Consider the following 26,743-nt stretch of genomic DNA (forward strand, 5'->3'; position numbering starts at 1 on the left):
GAACAAAATAAGAATGAGGCGAAGAAGAAGAAGAAAACATAACGAAGAAGAAAACCCTACGAAAGAGCTGAAAGAACTGAGAGGCTTGGAGCACAGCAGAGAACGGCCTTGCAACGTGTTCTCGACATGACAAGACCAGATTGGCAAATGATCTGCGCATGCGCTAGGTTCCCGTTAGTCGAAGCCTCTGGCCGCTTGAACGCACACGCATTGTGGCGCGCGCTGAGCGGTCTCACGGTACGGCGTGTTCGATTTTTAATCTCGTTTGTGAGGTGGCTATCAGGCTGAATAATGCCGAGCTGAACGGGTTAAAATAAATTACAATTTTCTGAGTGTAAACTTTTTTAGACTCACACGGTATACAAGTTCTCATATTTGAAATTGAGTTGGTCGATAACTGTTTTTGATTTGTGGTTGTGAAACGAGAACCAATCTCATTATCTCTATGGAACAAGGAAGCTCTCAAAAACGCAACATGCCTAGTACCCTCAGTAAATCGAATTGCAACGTGTGTCCATTTGACTTACAACACGAAGTAAATGTAAAAAACTGAAATGCATTATCTGTAATCATACATAGAGCTAATATATTTAACAATGAATGTGTATCATTATACTATAACACTCAGTCTCAATACACTATTTAAGATATAAATCATTTTAATGATGCTTTATGTACAAGGATTTTGTATTCATCAAAAATTATCTGGATTTGTTACACACGTCAAAAACGACTTCCTTACTGAATTTATATTTGGTTACTGCATTTTATTATTGGTTTTATAAACATAAACATTTTTAACAATTATTTTACTATCACCCAATTTTCCTCCTTTCTTTTTTTTCTTCTTTTCCTTCTCTTTTTGTTTTATCATATCAAGTTCATTACTGTTTGTCTTAATTATGTATTTGCCTATTTTACATCGTACCATTTGCTTTTTTTTTATATGATGCAGTTTTATTTGTAAATTCAAGATATATCACTTTTTAGCTATAACTTTGAATTTTTATCGATACATCTTGTCAATTCACTTCGATTTAATTCAATAAATATGTCACGTCACAACACGACGTAAATATTTTTGACACATTTTAATTCGAATTGCAACACGACCTTATAGGTAAACAGTTTCGTGGAGACAGATTAAGAGTCATGTGGAAATTCGTATTTTATATCCGTGTCTCAATATTTTAGTCGTGTTGTTAATACAACAGTACAAGATTGACAATTCACAAAGTGGCTCATTGCACCAGCTAGCCTTGCCTTTTCCGGTCGTAGAAACGAAGCCTTGCCAGTAACAATTACATAAAGACATTTAAAGATATCTAAACGAAAACTAACAAAATAGGGCAAATAGTTGTTTTTAAACGTTCCCCCAAATAATGAGATGGCAAATAATTACTTACCTATAATGATTAACATTAGGATCAAGCCAATTGTCTTGTAATCCCCCATTCTTGTTAATTGCTTGAAACCCTGAAATAGAATAGATACACCTTAAACATGTCAATACAGAAACATCTCCCTCTCTCGTTTGTTTTGTTCTTGTATATAATTCTGTGCTCCAATGTTTCTATTTCTAAAGAATTACTTAGAAACTTCGATGTAAATTCTCGTCAAAATATTGATTAATGATTCAGTGGTTGTCGTTTGATTGCAAGTACGAATTTTATAGAAGTACACTGTTGGTCATAATTGTGGAATAATTATTTTTACCCCAATTTATGGCATGATTTTGACAATGATTTATTCCTAATAGATTTAGATAATAGTATATATTCTCAGATTTTATTGAATAATAATTTGTGAGTGTTTGTTTTGCGTGACTGCTAAAGCATGTGTATGCTACTATGCTAATCAACTAGGGGACCATCGTCCTTAAGTCATAACTGACAGTAATGAGGATTAATGCCTCATATTACTGTCAGTTGTAACTTAAGGATGTAGGTCCCCCCCCCCCCCCCGTTGATTAGCAAAGTAGCACACACATGCTTTAGCAGTCACGCAAAAAAAACACTCGCAAGTTATTATTCAATAAAATTTGAGAATGTATACTATTATTTAAATCTATTAGGAATAAATCATTGTCAAAATCATTCCATAAATTGGGGTAAAAATAATTATTCCACCTTTATGACAAACAGTGTTTGTCATAAAGGTGGAATATACTTTGGTTGTTACGCTGTAAGTCTATGACAACTTCGAACAGATAAATACGTTACAATACAGTACAATTGTCTCAGGGAAATAGAAAGCACACACAAAAATGTTACACTAATATTTTACCGAGATTTTGGAAAACGTAAACTAGGACTTGATTTGATTTAATTTGATTTGATTTGAATTTATCAATTTCCCACTCACCACTAACCACTCACCTATAAACTTTTTTCCAAGGGGTCCAAGCCAAAAGATTAAAAGAAGGAAAATATGAACAAAATATATTTACAACTAACAAGCAATCATGTAATATAAATAATGTGCAAAGTAAGAAACTAACGTTAATATTAAAGGGGAAATGATGCCTATAATATATGCCTGACTGTGAGATGAATTTTCTTCATATTGAAGTAAAGGCCCTTTATGTTCATTAAAATTATGAGCATATTGATCGCCACGTTGTCCAAAGGTATTGATTTCTCAGTATTTTCGTAACAGATGTATTGACTGAATATGATAATGGAGTAGATTGCAAAGTCTTATGTATACCTATGCACCTGAATTATTGGAAGAATTACGACGGAAGCATGACGTGAACTCTTAGAAAGGCCACGTACCTACCAAAGCGCCTAAAATTATTTACTTAACCAAAGTATTTTTTGAAAAATGAAATTATTTTGATAATTGAATGATTAGATTTAAGAACAAGTATTTTGACCAGGGCTGAACGCAACTAAGAATAAGAAAAAAATTCGTACAACGCCGTCTGTTGTCGGTACGGTCAATAAGTCCATTTTCATATTCCAGTCAGTTGTTATTAGATTTTCCTCTCTGCACAGAGAGTAAAAAGACAAAAGTAATCACAGTTGCTACCGGCATGGGAACAAGCCTGTTTACCTATTTTTTTCTTAAAATCAGTGTTTAAGAAATCTCGCTCCAAATGGATACATTTAATTCGAGCAGCTTTAACTCTACAGATATAAGAAATGTTACAATTTCGAGATGAATCGGGGAACTTATTTCTGTTTAAAACGTCAACATCTTGAAACCTATATAATAATGAAATACTTTTGTGATTCAACTTAGATATCCTGTAGGATTCAGAGGAATGATAATAACAATAGTGATTGCCAACGTACGTCCACTTTAAGAAAATAGGTGCTGAATCAGAATTGTGTGATGGAGAAAGACAGAAATAAATGCAAATTGGAAATAGGCTTCACGATTGAATAACAAAAGTATGGATATCAAACACTGTTATTGATTTTAAGTATCATCAAAACTGAAGAGACACAAAGCCTGTATTCACTGATCACAACTCCTAAATTTGCCAAGATCGAGTGTCTTTTCGAGCAGCTTTAACTCTACAGATATAAGAAATGTTACAATTTCGAGATGAATCGGGGAACTTATTTCTGTTTAAAACGTCAACATCTTGAAACATATATATAATGAAATACTTTTGTGATTCAACTTAGATATCCTGTAGGATTCAGAGGAATGATAATAACAAAAGTGATTGCCAACGTACGTTCACTTAAGAAAATAGGTTCTGAATCGGAATTGTGTGATGGAGAAATAATTGCAAATTGGAAATAGGCTTCACGATTCAATAACAAAAATATGGATAACGAACACTGTTATTGATTTTAAGTATCATCAAAACTGGAGAGACACAGAGCCTGTATTCACTGATCACAACTCCTAAATTTGCCAAGATTGATTGTTTTTTCTTCAGTTTGCAAAAACTTCGAAGAGAACTGTCAAACCGGTAATATAATTATTACATGACAACTACTTACACTTGTAAATGAGAAACCAATACAAATGGTAATGGTAATAATACTGAAATTGCACTTACCTCTATTTGACTCAGATAATGAATATAATCCCAATAGAATCCGTCCTGAGAAGTCCCTTACAGATTGAAATACGTGATTATGAGCAAAGATAGGATTCTGCACAATTTATATATCGCATTCACCGAAGAAACGCCCCCCCCCCCCTTTTGATTGCCATGACTACAATGTCGGCAACCCATCGATTGCCAATCAGAGGCGCTCTTTCTTGACTGAAACGAACGAAATATCGGCCAATTGACCAATGGGGCTACAGTTCGTTAAAACGGTGCTTTATTCCTTCGGGTTTCATGATAATCATGTGTGTATGCAGGGATGGTGTACGGTGCGATTCGGTGGCCTTATTAATTCATTCGTACAAAATGCACGGAGAAAGATATAGGGTGTTTTGTTTGCCTGTGCCAAATACAAAAAAATGAACGCAATACTGCCCATGTACATTGCAAAGGAATCAAAACAGGAGCACGAGTAGCCTACATGTATATAGATGTATATATATATATATTCGCCAATGATGCAATATGTTTGTATTTCGCAGTATAATGTGAGTGAAACTGTGTGGTATACTGAAAAACAAAAGAAAACTTTAAATGGTTTGTACATTAAAGGTTAGACCATCTGTTTTCACAAATTTTCATATCTTATTATACCTTTCCAATACTAACATTTTTTTTTGTCAAACCTATCAAATGGGCCAAATTGCATTGCTTTCAAACTGGAAGCTCAAATACTTAGAGTATATGCTTACATTCGTTTTTATGTTGTGCAATCACAAATATGTGGTATTCATGATTTTGTTCTTTCTTTCTTGATGTGTAATTGATTATCAAACATGGTATCGGCAATTGTGATCACATTCACCACCAACTTGACGATACGAGCATGTTATGAAAGCTGAGGACACTAGACTGCAGATAACATCTGTATAAATATATATATATATATATATATATATATCTATATTTTACCAAAGGCGTCATTAGAGGGACAGTTGGAGTGAAAAATGAGTCATTAAGTGGACATTTTTATTAGGAGGACAATTTGGTGTCCTCTTAACGTTTATTACGGTTTATTTCTCATAGAAGGCCCAATTTTGTTATATATCTCTCTCTATATATGTAATTTTACTAAAGGCGTCATTGGAGGGACATTTGTGGTGAAAAAATGAGTCCGACATTAGGGTTAGGGTTAGGGTTAGGTATAGGATTTGTATGATGCCCACTTAATGTACCATGTAGGGTTTTATATATATATATATATATATATATATATATATATCATTTCATATATGGCTTATATTGTGTGTTGATCTGTAACATTTCTTGTTTTTGGTTCACAGAAACTGATGTCAACTTCTTTAGCATTCAAGTTCCATGGCAACGGCCATTTCTTTTTGCTGAAGTAAGATCAAGATGCTTGCTGTTCTTGACATGCTTGATGAGCTATTGACATTTCCCTTACGACTATAATTGAACATGAGGCCAACGACATGCCGGCTCAATCGGACGTCTTTACTGCATCTTCAAGATGACAAAGACGTTCATCCTGCGACTGATCGGACATCTCAAGGAACCATCAATTTGGTCATACAAAATTTATATGGGCATCCATCTCAACTTGACAATATGTTGGTCTCATAGGCTTTCAGCTTCATGACCTATCGGTCTCCTTGGCCATATTGGGGTCATCTCAGTGGACAGACAGCCCATAAGACCAAAAGGGAATGTCAGTCTAATGAACAGTCGAATAGTTGTCAGGAGGTTCACGAGACTGAAATTGTCGGTCTAGTGGTCTGTTGGATTAGTGAGCCCTTATAAAAGATGTCAAAAGGCCTGTGAGACCGATATTGTTGGTATTTTGGGCTGTCATCACTAAGACCAATTATACTCTAGGGTCACGCACATTAGTGGATAATATCAGCAATTTGATTTCACTATTGTAGATAAATAAGTCCACATTAACTATGATTAATGACACCTCAATCCAAACTTTATTTAGAACATTAAAGGAGAATGAATTGACAATACATTAGTACGTTACAATTGATAGTATATTTGAGATTATGTGCATCCATTACAAAGAACACAATGTGAAACCTTTAGTAATTTCAGCATGATGACATATTGTTATATAAATGTACAACCCGAAAATTAAATACACTCTTCCCCACAGTTAAACTTTTATACAATTATTAAGAAAATAGCTCTGCATCAACAACATCAATAAAATCATTCTTTGTGTACAGTTAAGCAGCTTTTTAACAGAGAACAACAAAGTCAAAGTTAAGACAAAACAATCAAGGTTAAAGAGCATACCATAGAAAATGTTAGAAAAATACATAACAATTTTTACACTGAGTCATGTGAGTCTTTTGTTAACACTAAACGTTGTGCCATTTTCTTAACGTGCATCCAAATAGAATCCGTAACTATACAATATGAGACTAAACAAAAACTTTCTAGTATATGGTATAGTAAGTCAGTTTGTAGGCACAATTAATATTTCACTTCCTAGAGAAACCAATTAACTCAATTAACTACCAGTAAGTGTTCCCTTAACCTCGCATACTTGGACAAATAATTGCTCTTATTTGTATATAGTTTAATAGTACAATTATTCTTACTAACGTTGAATGGAGAAAACAAAATGGAAAATCTGCTTGTTTCATATTGTCAATGTCTTTCTTTATGTATTTATAACCACTACAGATGTAAAGTGCTTTAATAACAGTTTCAATTACCATAGCGCTCAGCACATAAGGTGTGCTACATCTCACCTCACCCCCCCCCCCCCCAAAAAAAAAAAAATAAGTTTGTTAAGGCAATATGAGTAGACAATCACAATAATTGTGTATATCTAACCATGTTCCTCATTCAATCATCATTCAATTATGTATGGAGCTTCCTCACCATTCCAAGTATACAAAATACATTTCCAGTCCAACCTTTCAAACAGTTTATTATGTGGTAATGAATACCATTCATTCATAAGTGTTCTACATGCATGTGTATTGATTGATAAAGTGAAAAGCGAATAAGTAATACAATGTCCCTGTGACAGAATGTGTCTGCTCGTGAGTAGTTTACATACCTTTCAGGTCTACATCAACGTACTGGCAATCATTAACTGATTGACACATACACTACATTTCGATTAGAGAAAACACATCATGGAAGCAAGCTATAGAAGCCTGATACCCAGGTCATTTGTGTCATTCAAATGTCAATGTAATTAGAATATCAAACAGTGTTCTATCAGATTTGTTGAAACTCACATAAGAACAATGTCACATTGCTTTATCCTATTCTCTAACAATCCAAAAGTTAATTCATCATATACTTTCAACTCATTATATATATTGCATTTGATAAGGGCACAAATTTACGGAAAAGTTGAAAACTTCAAGGTACTATTTATCATTTTTAATGTCTTTATTCTGAATTTCAACTTTCGATAAAGAGGTGTGAATACGCAATGAGAATTTTAATTGATATGTCGCGTATCAAGTGTTTTGTCCGCTTGACATATATCTTTATTTTCTATCTGTTTGACAGATATAACTTGTCCAAATAAATCAGCAAATGTAAGTTTTCCTGAAAAATGCTAATCTCGCTTTGTAAATTTAAGAATATTTCCACGCAGAATATTCAGGACGGATTTTAAGACATTTTTAATGTAAATAGTACATCAAAGCAATTCTAAACTTTTCTAATGATAAATATGTACAAAAGAGGAAATCTTACCAAAACTAAAATTGATAACATTTATTTTAATTTTAATTCAATATTTTATTCAGTCAATACCTATTTGTAAAACATAAGTCTGTTACTTATTTTTGCAAACATTGATGGTGAGGTTGAAAGAAGTAGTTGACACATTGTTCCATTTTACTTTATACATTTTTATTTGATTTGTTAAATTAGAAAATTGCTAATTTGTCTTACTTTCTAACATGCTTAGTGGCCAATAAAAATTACCATGAAAAAATATATGATTTTGCATTACCGTGCCTTTATCTGATAAGACTATCCTGGTTAAACAAAACAAATTATTATGATTCTTATTATTATTATTATTATTTGTGTTATTATCATTCTACTTATCACTATAATTCTTATTATTATTGTTAGTATTGTTCTTATCAGTAATGTTATTATAAATATAATTATTAATATCAGTACTATTATCTTTAGAAACAAGTTTTGAGAAATAAGTGCTTGCCGTATTTGGATTTAAAAAATCATATTTAAAAACCTTCCAAACTGCTATTAAAAAATGTGTGTATTATTGTCTGTATGATTAATCAAAATGTCCTAGTTGAACCATTAGTCTTTCATCAATTATAAAAGTCAATAAACAATATGTTTGCAATTTGATTGTGAATGGAGTAGGAATAGTTTTGCCTGTTATAATAAAGGGCAATATGGGAACAACTTTTGACATTTGAATTCATTTAGTCTCTATAAGTGATCAGCATGATGACCACTGAGAAAAGAGATGTCAGCCATGTCACACAGCTAGAAGTGAGACCCTCAGAGCTGGATTTGTTGTCGTTGCATTTTGATTCAGTACAACATGATGTGCAACTGGTAACACCATTCGCCGAAGTGCAGTAAGGTCCATCTCCATGCAAGGTAGCAATGCATGGGTTATCCGTGCACCCACGCGACACAACCGTGTGTGATGAGTTCTCATAATGATCAGTCTGCAAGAAAAGAAGAAGTTTTATTATTTTATACGGTTATCTAACTTCATCTTTCGTACCTTGTTGAGTTTGTGACAGTATTCATTTTTTAAACGTTATTGTAGAATTTTCATTTCATCATTTGATTTTTTCAAAATACATATCGCACGGCTCTTTCCCCTTTCCAGTTAACTTGGTGATTTTTGTTTGTTTTTGATGGACGTACCCCTGTGTTTGGTCTCTTGCTCTGTAATGTATTTAAATATCTGTTTCCTTTTATTAACCAAAAAGAGAAATAGGAGAAAAATCAAACGAAACAAGATATAAACTAAAACAGAGGGACGAACTATCACTTACCCCAAGTATATGAAAACGGAATAAATATACAATTAAGACAAAATATAACATCAGGTGAAAATTCTAGATTAATGATTATTTGGTATAAATTCATGTTTTGTGTTTCCCAACACATCCTCTTTGTATTTTCACTTATTAACCAAACTATATACATATGCCAGATCAACATTGTGAAGAAATGTAAATGTCAAAGTTTTTACATACCCAACAACGCTGTCCTTCATAGCATGTAGGAGTTAGTACTTCATCAGCGCTTGCAAGGTCATCAGCAGTAGAGCAAACATCCGTTATGGAGTTAGTCAAACAGGAATAACATTGAAGAGTCTGCAAGGAAAATTAAGATGCACATGGAATTATTTTCAAAGGTACTAAAAGAATAGATTATCTTATTATCTGATTCCAGGATATTTGGACAGCATGTAACACTAAAACTGCACAAAAAATATCCCCTTCCATGTTCCCTATCAAATGTAAACCAAAACCATATTAAAACTAAATTATGTTTAGTGACAACAAAAATGTAAACAGCAGAATTGAAAAATATTTTCTAAACAATTAATTTCTGTTTTTTGTTCAGAATATCAATTAGATGTATTCTATAGGCAACAAGTCATTAACTTAAGCACGAAGAAGAAGGTTCTTTCTCAAGAAATCTCTCTCTTATAGATCTTCCTGACAAAGAATTATACATTTTAGCTCATTATAATTTGTAAAGACATTATACATATCCACAAAAACGTGTACAATATTGAAGAAGCCTCTCCCCATCAAGCATTAGAAGATTTCACTTAACTTACCCCTTGCATTCTTGTGGCCGGGGTAGTTGCTGTAGTGATGGAAGTTGGATAAGGTATCATTATTGATATGATCTACAGACATGAAATGTTAGCAATACATAATTATGTTCCATACCTTGCTAGGTCATTCAGAAGGAGGTAGTGGTGGAGCTGCTGAACGTTTCCATCATCCTTTGGAAAGTAGGGGCAGTGTTTTGAGGGGTTAGTGAGATGTCAAATTTGCGAGGGAATGTTTTAAAAGTATCCCAGAAATATGATTATAAAATATATATTAATATTAAATAAATACGTTAAACTTGTTCTGATCTTTGGAATGTTTTGTTTTCCTTTAATCCATTGCCTGTTATTGCCTTAGTCATATTAGTTATGAACTTTCTTATGAATTTTGTTATATACTGTATATTATACTTTGTGACAATGTCAACCACATTTGTATGTATTATAATTCATTGCCAATGTAAATTGTTCATAATTCAGCCATCTGGCTGCGAAGTGCAATCAATAAAACCTTTTCAATCTCAATCTCATCTTGTAAGTGTTATTCCTCATGTTTACTGACAATTCTAGATATTTGTGCTTTAAAATAAAACTCTTACTTTCGGTGTAATTTATTAGCATTCTTAAATAATTTATAGATTATGGTCACAGCTGGCAGTGGACATCCCTGCTTCCCTTTATGATGGATTCCACAGAAAAATCGCTTCTTCAGACACAGTGTTCCGCACGTTTTTTTTTTTTTTTTTTTTTTTTTTTTTTTGGGGGGGGGGGGGTTCTTACGGGCACACAAGGTGGAAGCGAGAGGCTTGTACGATGGGCATGTATGTCCAACACGTACTTTGACAATCACATGTATATGTGCCAAAAAGCGCGTGGCAAGATGAGACCATAGCATAACTTATCCAGAACGAGCATAATTACTGGCTATAATACAAGCTACTTTCAAATAGAACATTTTACCTTCGCTGCATACTGTACAGTCTACACACGTCACCCCATCGCAGGTAACTGGGAAATTTAAAAAAAAAATGATAAATCAATTTACTAACCAATAAAATCGTATGATGTTTTACATGTTTGATTTCAGTCTTCTAAAACGTCAATTTTGAACATACTTTTAGGGGCACAATACTTTTAGGGGCACATATTTTCAAAAGGTTTCCACACACTTGACAATAGCTGTACACAAAAGTGATTGTCATTCAGTTTCTTGGAGTTTATTCAAATTCGAAGTGATTCGAATTACACTTTTAATTGCATTCAATACTTTAATACTTTAATTCAATACCCTATTGTTAAATTTCATATCCGTAATAATATCCACATGTTTGTACGTATTCTGTCTGTATCTCTTGTTTATTCCTTCGCCATCGGAGATGTGGGCGGATGCATTATGTTTTTGGAGTTGTCGTTGGAGTTGAACTTTGAACTTGATGATAATATGTATCATTATAGGAGGATAATCTGATTATGGATAAAAAGTAAAAAGGTCGTAGGTAAAATATCCCCCTTCTTTTTTCCCTATTTGTGTCACATTTCCACAGGAGCTACCGTTCGAAATGTTTCAATTTAAACGTGGGGTTTGCTGCCCACTGATCAGGCGCAGTAAGGAAGATGGTCAATGGATACAAGAAGCCTAGCTGCGTCTAATTTATGTTTATCATGCATTCAGCGTGTGTATTTAATTTCTCACAATTATCTTTTCATATATTTGGACATGCTGCTCAAAATAATATGTGTAGTATGTGAACTTATACATTGCCTCCATGTTACACACACATAGATAATGTACACTGTTGTGTGGTACTCTGTTATACCATGGACCTATTACGGATGGACATTCAACGTGATTCTTTCTTTGATCCAATGATAGTCACCGCCTCCTGATTATGTGCATCTTAAAACGAGAACATTCAGCTGTTTTAACAATAACGACTGCGTAAGCATTTTCGGGCATTGACAAATGAGCAGTTTCCCTCTCTTGGGTTTTGTTTGGATGTTGTGCTCTGTAAGAAAAAACATCCCCAATGGGGAGCAGCAAAGTTGAAAAGCAGACGATTTTGGTGATATGAAATTTATTATTACAGATTTGCACACTTTTGCACGCACCAATGACCTTATGAAACAATTAGAAGGCCATGATCTTTATAAACCCGTGCGTTGTAATTCTGGAATATTATGAGGAAATTGAGGAAAACGGGATTTTAAATCACAAACAAAACCTTTCTGGTAATATCAACATGTTTTTTCAAAAATAGAACACAGTACGGAACAACAATTTCCAATTATTAAACAGAACTTCACATCGATTTCCCATGATTTAAGCAATTTATTATCTTCTGCGCATGTATATTAACATGTTTAAAATCACTATCTTGATTATGTCCCGGCTTATTGGCGGTGACCATCATGAGATCAAATTGAAGAAACATGTACGGAATTTTATTGAGACGACATTGACGGAGACAATCACAATGAATTCGTTCAGAAAACGATGAATGTCCATTCGTAATAGGTCCATGGTTATACCCAATACAACCAGGCTGGCTGGATTGAAACCTAGCTCTGATATACATGGGTGTCGATCCCGGGGGGGATGGGGGGGGGGTATATCCCCCCAATATTTCAGGTGGGGGGGTGGCCTGTACAATCATCCCCCCCAATAATTCACCATCACAAAAAACAAAAAAAATAATGATGAGAGCCCGATGAGAGTACATGTAATGGTTATTATACTCGTCTTTTGTCTTCTTTCTCTAATAATTCAATGAAACATCAAAGCTTCCGCGCTTCGCGCGGAGGAAGGGGAACTTGATTCAAACAAGGATTAATAGTCGAGAACGGTACAACGAATCGTCTTCTTTCTCTCATAATTTAATGAAACGTCAGAGCTTCGCGCGGGAGGGGGGGGGGAACTGAATTCAGACAAGGATTAAGAGTCGAGAATGGTACAACAAATCGTTTTCTTTCTTCAATAATTTTATGAAACGTCAGAGCTTCCGCGCTACGCGCGGAGAAAGGGGAACTTGATTCAAACAAGGATTAATAGCCGAGAACGGTACAACGAATCGTCTTCTTTCTCTCATAATTTAATGAAACATCAGAGCTTCCGCGCTTCGCGCGGGGGGGGGGGGGGGAACTGAATTCAGACAAGGATTAAGAGTCGAGAATGGTACAACGAATCGTCTTCTTTCTTTAATAATTTAATGAATTGTCAGAGCTCACTACCACCCCCTAAAATAAAATCCCGGTAATTACGCGCGTGAGAGGATAATAACCCAGGTAGCAAGCTCATGTGGCCCCCACATGGGTCCCATATTCTTTGAAATGTTATCTTTATTGAGGGTGACTTGAAAAAGTTAATAACTTGGAAGGGAGGGGTGCAACCTGCCACACGATTCTACCTCTTGGTTGCTTTGATCCATTGCCGAAAATATTTTGGCCCCTTTCACCCCCCCCCCCCCCCCCCCCCACGGATACAAATCGACACCCCCTGCTGATATATATCTATGTTTCACCGTTTCAGTACTTATCACACCGCTTAACCATCCCCATATTATACTATGCATGTTATGAAATTGTGCGTAGGGAATATGGAAATATTAATAAATAAAATTGTTTAATCAAAATGTGACAGAAAAATCTTAATGTTTTGTAGGAAATATATATATATAGCGCGCTAGGATTATGCTGTAAATCTGTTTTATCGGCCCGCGTAGTTTAACTTGTCTGGCCTATGCTTTTATTGAGATCTTCTTTACCAATGCACTCCACCACATTGTGGTAGCTTATATATCTATAGTGTCGAGCGCATTTATATGATATAAAAACACTATGTGTGTGTGATTACTCACGAGTTATGCCAGAAACCGTTGTACCGTAGGGAATTCCATTTTCGTTCAAGATTTGGATATTAGATGCATTCAGAGTGGAAACCACAGAGCTGTCAAACTCAGCATTGAAATTAACTACTAGAGAACCATTGGAGAACGATGTTACATTCACTGTGATTTGACAAGCAGTGCCGTTCCTTGAATCGGCTGTAGCATTGCAGTAACCGTCAGCGATCTGTGAGTGAGCAGGAAATAATTTAATGATAGAATGCACCCTATAGCGAATTTTGAGGTACATCTAGTTCACATAAATGATGATGGTATATGATGGTGATTTCTTGTGCACATAGATAATATCAGACGGTGTACACACATAAATGCATCTTTATAGACTGCTTCCATAGTACATGTACAATATACTACGGAAATGACTTGCTGAGACAGTCAAGTGATTTTTTTTAATCTTACACCGGTTATATTAGAACGTATACAGTGCGTCCCAGAAAAAACGAAACCGAGAAGTATCGATGTTCTATCATAACTTAATCAAAACTATAATTAATGAATGATACATATTTGGAAAGCTTAGTGTCTCTTCTTTCAGTTGAGATAATGCATATTTCAAGCATGAGTGATTAAAAGCAATTTGAAGGAAGGAAACAAACAAGACATTTGGCGGGCCGTATCTGAATTTCGAAGAAAAATTCACATTTCTAGCAAGTCGAGTTTCTGCCCTTGCATATGACACCTCAATCAGGAAAAATGAGCGAGGAATGACAAAGTTCTGTTTATTTAGATTAGTGCTTGCATTTCCATAAACGAATTCGTTTTCACTGGCTGCCTGTCGTATTAATAAACGAAATTAACAAAAGACTTAACTCCGTTTCGTTGACAAGCAGCCATGCATGAAGACTCTTGTCTACGGCTGATTGTCAACGAAACGGAGTTAAGTCTTTTGTCAAATCTGCTTTTTGCTACAGCAGGCACCCAGTGAAAACGAATTTGTTTGTTAAAATTATGAAAATGTAAGGGCTACTTTAAACAAACGGAACTTTGTTATTCCTGGCTCATTTTTCTTGATTGATGTATCATATGAAAGAGCAGAAATGAACTTTCTGGAAATATGAATTTTTCTTTGAAATTCAGATACCGCCCGCCAAATTACTTTTCGGTTTCCTTCCTTCCAATTGCTGTTAATCACTCATGCGTAAAATATGCATCACGTGAGCAGCATCAACTAAAAGGGGAGACTCTAAGCTTTCCAAATATGTATCATTCATTAAATATGGTTGTAATTAAGTTATGATAAAACATCGATACTTCTCGGTTTCGTTTTTTCTGGGACGCACTGTATATCAATCTTTTCTCCAACATTTAAATTTTGTATTGTTCATATGAAACAAGCGGATGAATTGATTTCTGTAGAAATAAATAGTTATCGCATGAACAAAAATTAATGTGAACCACGACCAGGATGAACCGTGTAAAACCAAGGAGTTATACGAACTCCATGGTAAAACATGTTGATTATCGTTTGTAAGTTAGGGAATTTGAAATGCATGTTAATATGCGATTTAATTGGAGGACACTATCCTATCGGTTGAAAGGGCAATTGCAATTGTAAAAACATGTTCGTTTTTTTTTAAATACAAAAATCATGAGACTGTATAACAGTTTCAGTCATTTGAAGCCCAATAGCTTTAAAACATTTGTTTACCACCTGTAACAAGCATCTTCTGATCCAACCTAGGCAGATAACTGAAGCCTTCGTTGTATGTTGACGCGCCCCTCCCCTGTTTCATAGTTACATTTTCATAGTTCTATGTTACAGTGGAAAACACTCCGTTAAAGCCCCATTGTACTACTTGTAGCTACTTGTTCCCTTTATATACAAAATAATGCCTAAGTGGTGCCTGTTGGTCCCCCATGATGCTCTTTTTCTTGTCTTAATTGAGAGCTGAGTTGATCAGATAACCACCTGTCAGTGACCACCCTAATTCCTCTAAGCACCCCTTGCCAAACTAGTGCAGAGGAGATTTAAATGGAGGCTCTGTGTAAAGGAGATTCGTTGCTATTCGTATAAGAGTAAGGGGAACGTACCCTGTTTAGGGGTCCATCTGCACACCCCAATCAGTTATACTGGGAGGAGAGACCAGAGGGTTATAGTGACTAAGCTAAGATCACCTTTTCACCTTCCAGCTAGGTGATGCTGAGTACTTGATAATGATAGTAATAATAATAGATAAATAGATAAATAAATAAATAGATTGGTTCATTGATATGAAAGGTTGGATAATAAAAAAATAGGTAAGTTGCTCACCTTTTCCCCCCACAGTCCAGCGGCTGCCATGAATTCAGATGAAGAAGTGTCGCCCAATGCATTTGTATATACTACCCCACTGACTTTGATCGCAGCACTTAATGAGTTGACCTCTGTATCAAGATAATTATATAAAGAAATTATTAAGTTTCCGCTTAACAATTACTATATGAAATTTAAAGATAAAAAATGTTTCTCTGGTACATGATTAATTTGAAATTGTTAAAGCTTGAAAATCATGTCAGAATTTTCTTCCTCCCATAAATTGCACAGAGGCTTAGACGAGGACCTCTAAAATTATGGAGTATATTATACACGTATTATATACTCATAATCATCGCACACCTGTTGGATAGATTACAGTTGGAATAGAAAGAAAGTGAACTAGAATTACACAGTAACTGTGACAGGTAAAAGAATGTCACTTCCTTTTGATTGAGTTGCGAAGTATCCATGACAATAGCAATGTTGAATGTACAGTGGGCCTTCAAGTTGGAAAAAAAAGTCGGTGGGTTGTGAATCATAGTGAATCAGTGGCATGACTGGCCTTCAACTGTTGTCGCCCTTTTCTCTCACTGGAAGACTTCAAATACCATGTGATGTCAATGTTCACATGACCATTTATGAAGCCAATCAATTACAATTTACATTTTGAAATATCCATATCTGATCCTATCGCAACGTCTTTTTCAAAATCCACTGATAGTCGACAGTTGGGTGGTAATAATTTACACAGTGCAATATGGCCTTAAAATATTTTCCCCAAAATTACGCAACCTGGCATAAATCGTTAGCATGAAATGCTGATGTGCATGGAACATCATGGTTACAATATGACATTTGTTAATAGCTGCCTCATAGCTGCCTCTATAAAACAGTTGTTTTATAGAGGAGAAGTGGTCTAGCGGATATGTCAACGGAATGTGTATCACATGGTTCGCGGTTTGAGTCCACCGCGGCTCTAATGACATCAATCTACATTTGCCGCTTACCACTCAGGTGAAAAATGTACAAAGTGCTTTTTACAGCTTGAAAAACAAAGAGGAAAAAAGAAATATTTATATTATATAGAGAAATATGGTAACATAATTGTGAACAGTGAAGATATTTTAAAGTAGATTCAACAGTTTTATAAGATGATGTATAGTAAGACAGAAGAAAGTGGAGCAAATTATGATGATTATTTCAGAAATGTAAACATGGCGTGTTTGACAGAAGAGGTAGCCGAGCTGTGAAGGTCTGTTAAAAGAGACGGAATGCTGGAAAGCATTGTCTACTATGAATTTAAATAAGTCACCTAGGAGTGACGGTCTAAAGCAGGGCTCCCACTTAGCCGAGTTGTATTAGCGAGTTATGACGAATTATGGCGAATTGTGGTAAGTTGCCGCAATAACTCGCGAAAAGCTCTTCTTGTAACTCGCGACAACTCGTTATGGCTCGACATAACTCTCTACAACATTCCACGACTCTCCTCGAAGTCGCGAGCAGTTCAAAATTTTGAACATGTTCAAAAAAAATTACTGACTCGTTGTTACTCGAGATGAAATCGCTTACACTCGCAATATACTCGCATTGCTCGTAACAAGCTCGCACTGCATTCTTCATAACTCGTATCAACTCGCCACCTTCAAGTATACGCGAGTGCTATTCGAGTTTCCAAGAGTGGAGTACGAGCACGACGATCGTGCTGCAAGTCATGTCGAATTGCCCACGAGATTTACGCGAGTTTAGATCGAGTACGGGGACTTACGGTGAGTTTCGTATGAGCATGAGCATGAGCAGAGTGTAGGGCGAGCCTTACGAGCATGAAAAGCTCACCATGATATGTCAGCTGGCCTACCGTTGTGCAGAAGTTCAAGGCATGTTCTTCCTCCAGCACATCTAGCAAATATGCTTCTGGCATCCATCTTTGTTTTGGAGAGCGCCAAAATCAGATACGGCCCTCCCCGGTTGGCAGGAGGGGGGCAGTGCCCCTACTTTTTCAAGTACTCGAAATGTGCCCCTTTTTTTCATAAGAAAATTGCCCTTTTAACTTTATAAAGAGAGCCCCTTTTTACATAGTAAAAGGGGCAAGTGCCCCTATTCATTTTTAAATGTGCCCCTTCCCCTTTTTACCTCTTACAATTTCATTTCGATTCAATTCAATTCAAGGTTTATTAAAAACATGAGCCGCAGCCCCATTGCTGAAATGGGCATGTGTCCAATTAAAAAACTTATTACATATTTCAAACATAAAATACAGTTACAATTAGTTTGTCAATATTGAAATATGTTTAGGTTATATGGTAAGATTGCTTGGGCAGCACAAATTAGAACACGAAGAGGAGAAACAAGAAGAATAGAAGTAAGATGGGAAGATGTTATAGTAAATGAACAATAATAATACGAATTGCATACATGTACTTTTAAAGAGTCATTAAGACAATATACGAATATAACATAGAAATAAAAATATTTTTGTCATAACATTGTTGACGTTTGATATTGCAAGTTTTTTGTATTTGTGCTTAGAAAAATGATATAAAAAACTACAATTGTGGCAATCCTTTGACAGATGCCACTTTTCATTCACATATCTCAAGTTAGACCATGTTATCAAATTAAATATCCTATGCATATTGCCCCCATCTTGGCATGAGTACTCCTTTTATTTGACAAGTGCCCCTTTTCCTTCGAAAAGTACCTATTTTCATTTGCAATAAGTGTCCATTTTCAATTATCATAATTGCCCCTTTTTAGGAACAAGAAGTGCCCCTTTTCACTTTCTATAAGCGCCCCCTTTACCTCTGATAATTTGCCCTATTTTAGATTTTAGAGGTGTCTCTTTTACTTTGACAAGTGCCCCTTTTCCTTTTTCTAATAAGTACCCCTCTTCCCAACGATAAGTACCCCTATTAAAATATAGCCCTTTCTCCTTCTCATAAATGCCCCTTTTCATCTCTGGTAAATGACCCTTTTCAGGTACGAGAAGTTACTCCTTTTCCCTTCAGATAAGTTTTGTTTGTTTTATTTCCTGAAATCATCATAAACACAATAATACAATATAACACAATCAAAGAATTATGTAACTATAATAGAATGATAAAACGGTTAAATAGTCCATTAACCTAATGGCTCTGTTCTTCCATAGAGCACTGATAAGTGCCACCTTCACTTCCGATAAATGCCCCTATTAAAATCTGGTCGGTACCCCTTTTCTTTCAACTAATGCGATTTTCTTGTATTGTAAGTGCCCATTTTTTCATTTCCATAAGTGCCCCTTTTGATATCTGGTCATTGTCCCTTTTCAGGTGCGAAACATGCCCTTTTTAACCTCTGATAATTTCCCTTTTAACAATGATACGTGCCCCATTTCTTTTCTAATAAGGGCCTTATCCCCTTTTCCCCTCTTCTAAATGCCCCTTCACAATCCGATCGGAGCCCCTTTTCGGTCGACAGATGCACATTTCCTATTTTCATGAGTGCCTATTCTTCATCCCTGTTGAGTGCCTCTTTTTAAAGGTGTAAAACGCGCCCCATTTTTACCTCTGATAATTACTCTTTGTACTTTGACACGAGTTACTTTTCTTTTCCGATATATGTCCCCTTTTCCTCTCATCATACGCGCCCCTAATTTCAAGCGACTAACAGCACCTCCTCCTAAAGCTTGCTCGCTCCGCTCGTTCGCATTTATAGATGATAATATACTTATGTTACTTATCAAAGGTCTCAGTCTTCCGTTATGAAAATTTGCATATAACCCCATCAGGATTGGGTTTTTTGCTCTTTATAAGATGTAATTTTTTTGTACTGCGACCTCACAAATCTGTTAAAAATGTCCTTGTTCCATTCGCTCGATCGCAAATAAATTTGAGGACCATCACACTCAACTGCAAAGTATGATGCTTAAACAATATCTTGTACTGTGTACATAGTGAAACAAATATTGAAATCATCCCTGATAATGTAATCACTAAAGGGTATATACCAATGTCTAAAACATATTTTCGCTTTGAGATTTCCCTTTGAAGGTGCCCTTTTTTCTTGGTGCCCCCTCCCCCTCAACTTTGGGAGTCGCTTGGCCGCCCCGGTCAAAAGTATGTATTTCCCGCCCCTTGATCGTATATGACTCGTAGAAAACTCTCATCACTCGTTAGTTGTATAGATCGGTGCAAGTCGTACGCAAGTCATCGCAACTCACACCGAGCTCGCGTGACTCGTAATGAGCTCGGTTCACTCGTACATTCATCGTAGGAAACTCGATAATGCGTCGTATGATAATTCATGCAAATACCATACAAATGAGTAAATTTCAAGCGAGTTTACGCGACTTTACGCGAGTTCAAGCTCGAGTCAGCTCGCCACAACTCGAGGCTCCAACTCGGCTAAGTGGGAGCCCTGCTTATTAAGTGTTGAATTTTATATATGTTTTGGGGAACAGATAAAGGACATGGTGATAAATAGTTTAAACGAAGGGTATGAGAGGCAAGGGCTCTCGTTCACACAAGGTCAATCTATTCTTGCTCTTTCGTATAAAAAAAGGAAACAAGGGCAATTGGCGACCGATTTCTCTCCTCAATATAGACTATAAAATTGCAGCACGTGTCTTGTCAATACGGCTACAACCAAATATGCCAGGTATAATTTCGGCCGATCAAAGAGGTTTTGTAAAAGGTAGAATGGCAAGTGAAAACATGAGACTTGTACAAGATGTTATTGATTATTGTAAATTAGCAAATATTAACGGTATCATTTTATTTTTAGATTTCAAAAAGGCGTTTGATAATGTAAATCACTCATTTCTTATTGAAACATTGAAACGTATGCATTTTCAGGTTTCCTTTATAGGATGGATTAAAGCTTTATACACAAATGTCCATGGTAGGGTGTTACAGCATGGGTCGCTATCTGAAACATTTTATATTCAAAAGGGCGTTCGTCAAGGCTGCCTAGTATCAGCTTTGTTATTTATATTAGTGGCAGAAATATTAGCAAATAAAATTCGAGAAAACAATAAAATAAGAGGGATAAATATTACAACCAAAGATATAGAAGTTCAGGGTAAGTAAAGATAAGTAAAGTAAAGTAAAGATAACACAATTCGCAGATGATACCACATTATTTGTTAATTTCATGGAATCAGTAGATAATGTTATGAAGGAGTTAGACGATTTTGAATATTTTGCAGGTCCAAAGATTAATTGGAATAAAACAAAAGTACTGAAAATGAAAGAATTAGATACGACAAAATATGATACTGAATTTACAAAAGAACCAATTAAACATTTAGGTGTTTACGTCGGTAAAAATGATAAATATGTTAGCAGCATGAATTGGGAGGGGAAAGTTGAAAAAATCAATAATATTCTTAAGACGTGGAAAATGAGACGACTGACCTGTTATGGAAAATAATAATTATAAAATGTTTGATAATTCCTCAGCTCGTCCATTTAGGCACAGCTGTTTCAATGCCTATTCATATATGCAAGGCTTTACGGAATGGAATTCTAAACGTGAAAAAGTAAAACGGAATGTTTGTATCAAGTCAGAAAAAGGAGGGGGCTTGGTATGGTTGATTTGATTTTGAAAGCTAATTCACTTAGATTATATTGGATATATAAGTTTTTTAATGCAGATGATGCAATGTGGAAGACATTATTTTCATTTCGGACTGAAAGAGTTGGCGGGATGCCGTTATGTTTACAGTATAATTGTCATATTAAACACATAAAAATAATATGTATTAAAAGAAATTTACCAATGATGGATTTACTTTGCACATGGTCAGAAATTCGATATGTAAATAAATTGGAAGTAAAAGATATTCCCAATGAAATACTTTGGAATAATAGTAATAATGTAATTGATAATGAACCTCTGTTTTTCCCGTCGTGAAAAATAAAGGAATTTGTCAAATCAAACATGTTATAAATCAAGGTACATGGATAGATAACTTTCTATTCAATAACCATTTTGATGTAAAGAATCTGTTGTTTTTATTCAAAATGTCAAAATTGAAAAAAAGCATTCCCAAAATATTGGTCACAAAATTTACGTTTAAACATAGCGTCAAGTCTTAATGGAACAATGTAAATTGAGACAACTTCAGATGTTATAAACGTTGAATGTGCTACAGTGAAAAGTTACTATAATTTAATGCTAGAAAGGAACAAAAAAATAGGCTTCCATTTCTGGCAAAATATTTTAGGCCTACTAGAAATATTGGTTTGGAAAGATGTATTTCAGTTCAAATTTAATAAGATAAGAGACAATGCTATCAAACAATATAATTCCAAATTAATTCATAGAATATTGCCATCTAAAGACAATCTCTATATATAGAAAATCGTAATGTCTAACGAATGTGAAATTTGTCGTAAAAAAGAAACTATTGAACATTTTATATTTCGTTACAAGAAATTAAGAGTTTTCTGGAAAATTATCTCAAGAATTATATATTTCATCTTTAAAAATAGAAATTGAAATTGATATGAAAATGATATTGATGGATATAAAATAGATAACAGAAAATTGACTTTACTTAATTTTTTGATAAATTATGCTCAACTGGTTATATACAAAGACTACGCAAAGCGGAACTTTGGGGAAGTACTTACCAATCCAAAAGAGATTAATAAATAATTTTATTTCATCATTAAATATTATTATTATTATTATTTGAAGAAAAAAATATATAAGATAATAAGATAACTTCTTCGATAATGAAGAAGTTAAGAAAGTATTAGAAATGTTAAAATGATCATTTTAAGAAATTATGTTGATCTTGTATATAATAGATATGTTTAAATTTATTTGTTTTGTAAATAATATATATGTATTTTGAAATGGAACAATAAAGTCCCTCTGAAGAGGTAAAGAGAGAAAAAACAGTTGTAATGAAAGTCAAATCTTAAAATAGAGGATTTGGAAAAGAGCAACCTTACGACAGAAACAATATCAACACATTCTGGCTTTGCAATAAGCATATAGTCTTGTAGGACTATACAAAGTTTGTTTGCGTAGTCCCATATACATCGTTCTATGTACGGTGCTTGTTAGTTTATAACCAAGGCTTGGCTAAATTTCTTATATGAATTTTGATGATTTCAGAACGTTGTAGTACCATAGACGTAATAGTAGTACACACCATATACATTTTGCACACCCTTAGTTTTAGAACAATTTACGGCCCCTCAATTAAATATAAATGTTTGCACCCTAAGTTTCTGATCAATTTTGCGCTCCCTCAATAAAAGATCAAATTTGCGCCCCTAAGTTTCAGATCAATTTTGCGCCCCCTGAATAAAATATATATTTCCGCCACCTAAGTTTTAGATCAATTTTGCAACCCCTCAATTAATCAGCACTGTCATTTTGCTGTTCATATTTTCCAGTTTAATATTTGTTGTTATATACTTTCGATTATTTCGCTCTAAATCTATCACCATCACTTTAATACGGCAAATAAAATGTGAACGCAACGTAGCCATAGGATCAAAGGCACGTTTGAAAAAGAAAGGAAGAATGAGAGAGAGAGAGAGAGAGAGAGAGAGAGAAAGAGAGCGGGAGGGGGTTAATAACCAAAGGGGAACCTTTGACCAATGTGTTGTTCGTGAAATCCATGCAATATTGTTTAATGCGCCCATAGGCCTGCAGGGATGGCGCATAGAGTCCCTTTTATATACAAAGAGTTGCGACACGAAGCGTTTGTTTTGTTGCGTTTTGTTAGAAACAGAAATGGCGTTTGAATTATTATTAGGACATGCATGGAGTCACCAGTTGATTGAATGAAACAAGCCCTGATGCGTGCGGCATGGAAACTTAAGGCATGATATTAATGCCCCCGACGTGCCGGGTAGCATGCTAAGACATTTTAGACGTCATGCTTACTCACTATATTTACAGAACATTCATGAAACATTGAACATCAGACAAATATAACAAATTAAACAAGAATCACCCCGCCCCGCCCGCGTCTTATTTTTTCGTACCACGGCGAGCCCGGATTCCTGTTTTATCATGAATATTCATTACGCAGGATCGGGGAAAGTCTCGATTCTCTTGAATATTCATATAACCGAGGTGGGAACTGTGAGTTCATGCAGGACGCGCGCTATACTCGCACAAAGTGAGAAGATTTAGTTCACGGAGAATGCATGGTGAGTAATTGATTGAAATATCAGTAGATTAAGAGAATTTAGTCATTAATTTGAAAAAGCTGTAATTCGTGATCTACTGTAATTTCTTTACATTTTGAGACTGTTCTCAACAGATTTTTGGGGAAAAGGCTAGGAAAATATTTCTCTTGAAATTGCACTTTGATTTTCATCGTCGTGAAGTACTTTGACTGCGGTTTGCCTTCATGTCACCCTTTGAGCCCCGGGGTTCCGGCAGGCCCACCCCGGGGAATTTCGGTGCTCATCTGCATCAAGATAAACCTTTCTAATCAGGTTTTATTCCAAATTTGATCGTCATCGTGAATCTAATTCACAAATCATTACCTTTACTTTACCTTTACCGCAAATACTGGAAGAATGCTGAGACAGCAGTCGAGCTTCCAGGTTTATCTTCTTGGTCTATCTTCTTGCACTCATACTCTTTAAGTTTAATAATAATTCTCATTATATGCAAGGGAGGCAGAGGGGCAAGAGGTTGCATCTTGACTGGACAATGTACCATGTACAATGTCCCAGGAGCAAAGAAATTGAAAAAAAAAAAAAAAAATCAGTTCGAGTATTGAGAGATATGACACTGTTCCTTCCAGCAATATCCATTGAATTTAAATCTAGATTTAACGTTACACCTTAAAATAATCTATGAAGTATGATTTCTTTAGACTTAGTATTCCAAGAGGGTTAATTCTTGTTTATATCTTTACTTTAGATGTGGACTCTGTTGGCTATACTAAGTGCCATCCGTTCGCTCAGTTGCATCATTAGTGCGTGTCAACTTTTAGACCAAAATTTTTGTGACCATGGATAATCAAGCAGCTCCAAACCATATTTCATTTAGACGTAACACCTGGAATTTATCAATAAAAATATTCAAAAACAAACAAACTAGATCTAGGATTCATCTATTTAATGTTTAGATGTTGTGTGTGTCCAGTGTGCTTGTCAAGTTGTCATAACTTTTCTAGATCAAGATCTAGACTCTAGAGCTATTAAAGATTTTTTCCTTCTCCAAAGTGTACATTTCATATGATAAATATATTTTTTTTGGACGTTGTATAAGAGAAGACCCCTAGGGTAGTCGACAATTATATTTACTTTTACGCAGAGGCGGCGGAGCAACTTCCAAAGTGGGGGGGGGCACCAACAAAAAGGGCACTTTCTTGAAAAAAGGGCACCTTCAGAGGGAAATATACAATTTTTTTGACGTTGGTTTATACCCCTATTTTGTGATTACATAAGGGATGATTTCAATATTTGTTTCTCTTCATACAGCATATAAGATTATTCTTAAGTATCATACTTTGCAGTTGGGTGTGATGGTCTAAAAATGCATTTGCGAGCGAGGAAAAATGTTAAGATTTGTGAGGTCGCAGTGTGAAAAATTACATCTTGTAAAGAGGAAAACCCAATCCTGATGGGGTTATAAGCACAATCTCATAATGGAAGACTGAATAGATCTTTGATAAGTTACATTATTATAACATCTATAACTATGGGCAAGCGAAGCGAGTGAGCTTTGTGGGAAATTGCTTTTAGTTGCTTGAAATTAGGGACACGTTTAATGATGAGAGGAAAAGGGGACACTTATCGAAAGGGTTAAGACACTTATCAGAAAAGAAAAGGAGCACGTGTCAAAGTACAAAGGCTAATTATCAGAGGTGAAAATGGGGCACTTCTTACACCTAAACAAAGAGGCATGCACCAGGGATGATAAGGACATGGGCATTTGTCGACGGAAAAGAGGCACCCATCAGATTGTGATAGGGGGCATTTATAAGCAGTAAAAAGGGGCATTTATGAAAAAGGGATAGGTTCTTTATTAGAAAGAAAATTGGGTACATATCATTGTTAAAAGGGTAATGAGAAGGGGAAGTGGCTCTTATTAAAAAGAAAAAGTGGCACATGTTAAAATAAACGGGGCACTTGTCAAGACGAAAAGTGGTAATTATGATAAGGGGTAAGGGTGCTTATAAGGAAAAAAAGGCATTATATAGGAAGGAAAAGGAGGACGTGTCAAAATAAAAGGGGCATTTATAAGAGATGAAAAGAGCACTGACTAGGAGGGGAAGGGGTGCTTGTCAAAGTAAAACAAGTATCTCTCAGAAGTGAATAGGGTCATTTACAAGAGATGAAAAGGGGCACTTAAGAGAATGAAAAGGAACTATTTTCATAGATGAAAAGGGGCATTTATGAGAAGGGAAAGGGCCTATTTTGAAATGGGGGCACTTATAAGAAAAAGGGGCACTTATTGAAAATGAAAGGGGGCACATGTGAAGATATAAGGTGCGCTTATTCAAGTTAAAAGGGGTAGTTATTAAAGGGGAAGGGGCACTCTAAAAACTTAAAAGGGGCACTTGTCAGAGTATAAGTGTCACTTGTCAAAGTAAAGGGGGCGCTTTCCTATGTAAAAAAGGGGCATTTTTAGGGTACTTGAAAAAATGGGAGGGCACTGTGCCCACTTGCCCCCCCCCCCCCCCCCCCCCCCTCGCCTCGGAGCGCTGCCTCTGCTAATATGGTATGTAGTCCACCTCTTCTTGTTATAATAAACTAATTCTACTTGGTACTTCTTCGTGTTCATAGGCC

General features: G+C 35.4%; 1 protein-coding gene across 1 annotated transcript in view; it reads right to left on the reverse strand.

The window, feature by feature from the left end:
• Nucleotides 1-5,981: 5,981 nt before the first annotated feature.
• The window catches only part of LOC575307 (multiple epidermal growth factor-like domains protein 11), a 38,676-nt gene continuing 17,914 nt past the window's right edge, over nucleotides 5,982-26,743 (reverse strand). Inside the window, exons 12-17 of the mRNA XM_030999198.1 lie at nucleotides 16,008-16,120; nucleotides 13,709-13,922; nucleotides 10,815-10,862; nucleotides 9,858-9,886; nucleotides 9,265-9,384; nucleotides 5,982-8,724 (exon numbers count right to left, since the gene is read on the reverse strand). Coding sequence (XP_030855058.1) covers nucleotides 8,473-8,724; nucleotides 9,265-9,384; nucleotides 9,858-9,886; nucleotides 10,815-10,862; nucleotides 13,709-13,922; nucleotides 16,008-16,120 — 776 coding nt within the window. The 3' untranslated portion in view covers nucleotides 5,982-8,472. The remainder of the gene's footprint in view (nucleotides 8,725-9,264; nucleotides 9,385-9,857; nucleotides 9,887-10,814; nucleotides 10,863-13,708; nucleotides 13,923-16,007; nucleotides 16,121-26,743) is intronic.

This window comes from Strongylocentrotus purpuratus, unplaced genomic scaffold (genome assembly GCF_000002235.5).
Source record: "Strongylocentrotus purpuratus isolate Spur 01 unplaced genomic scaffold, Spur_5.0 spur5_scaffold_5, whole genome shotgun sequence".
NCBI lineage: Eukaryota > Metazoa > Echinodermata > Echinoidea > Camarodonta > Strongylocentrotidae > Strongylocentrotus > Strongylocentrotus purpuratus.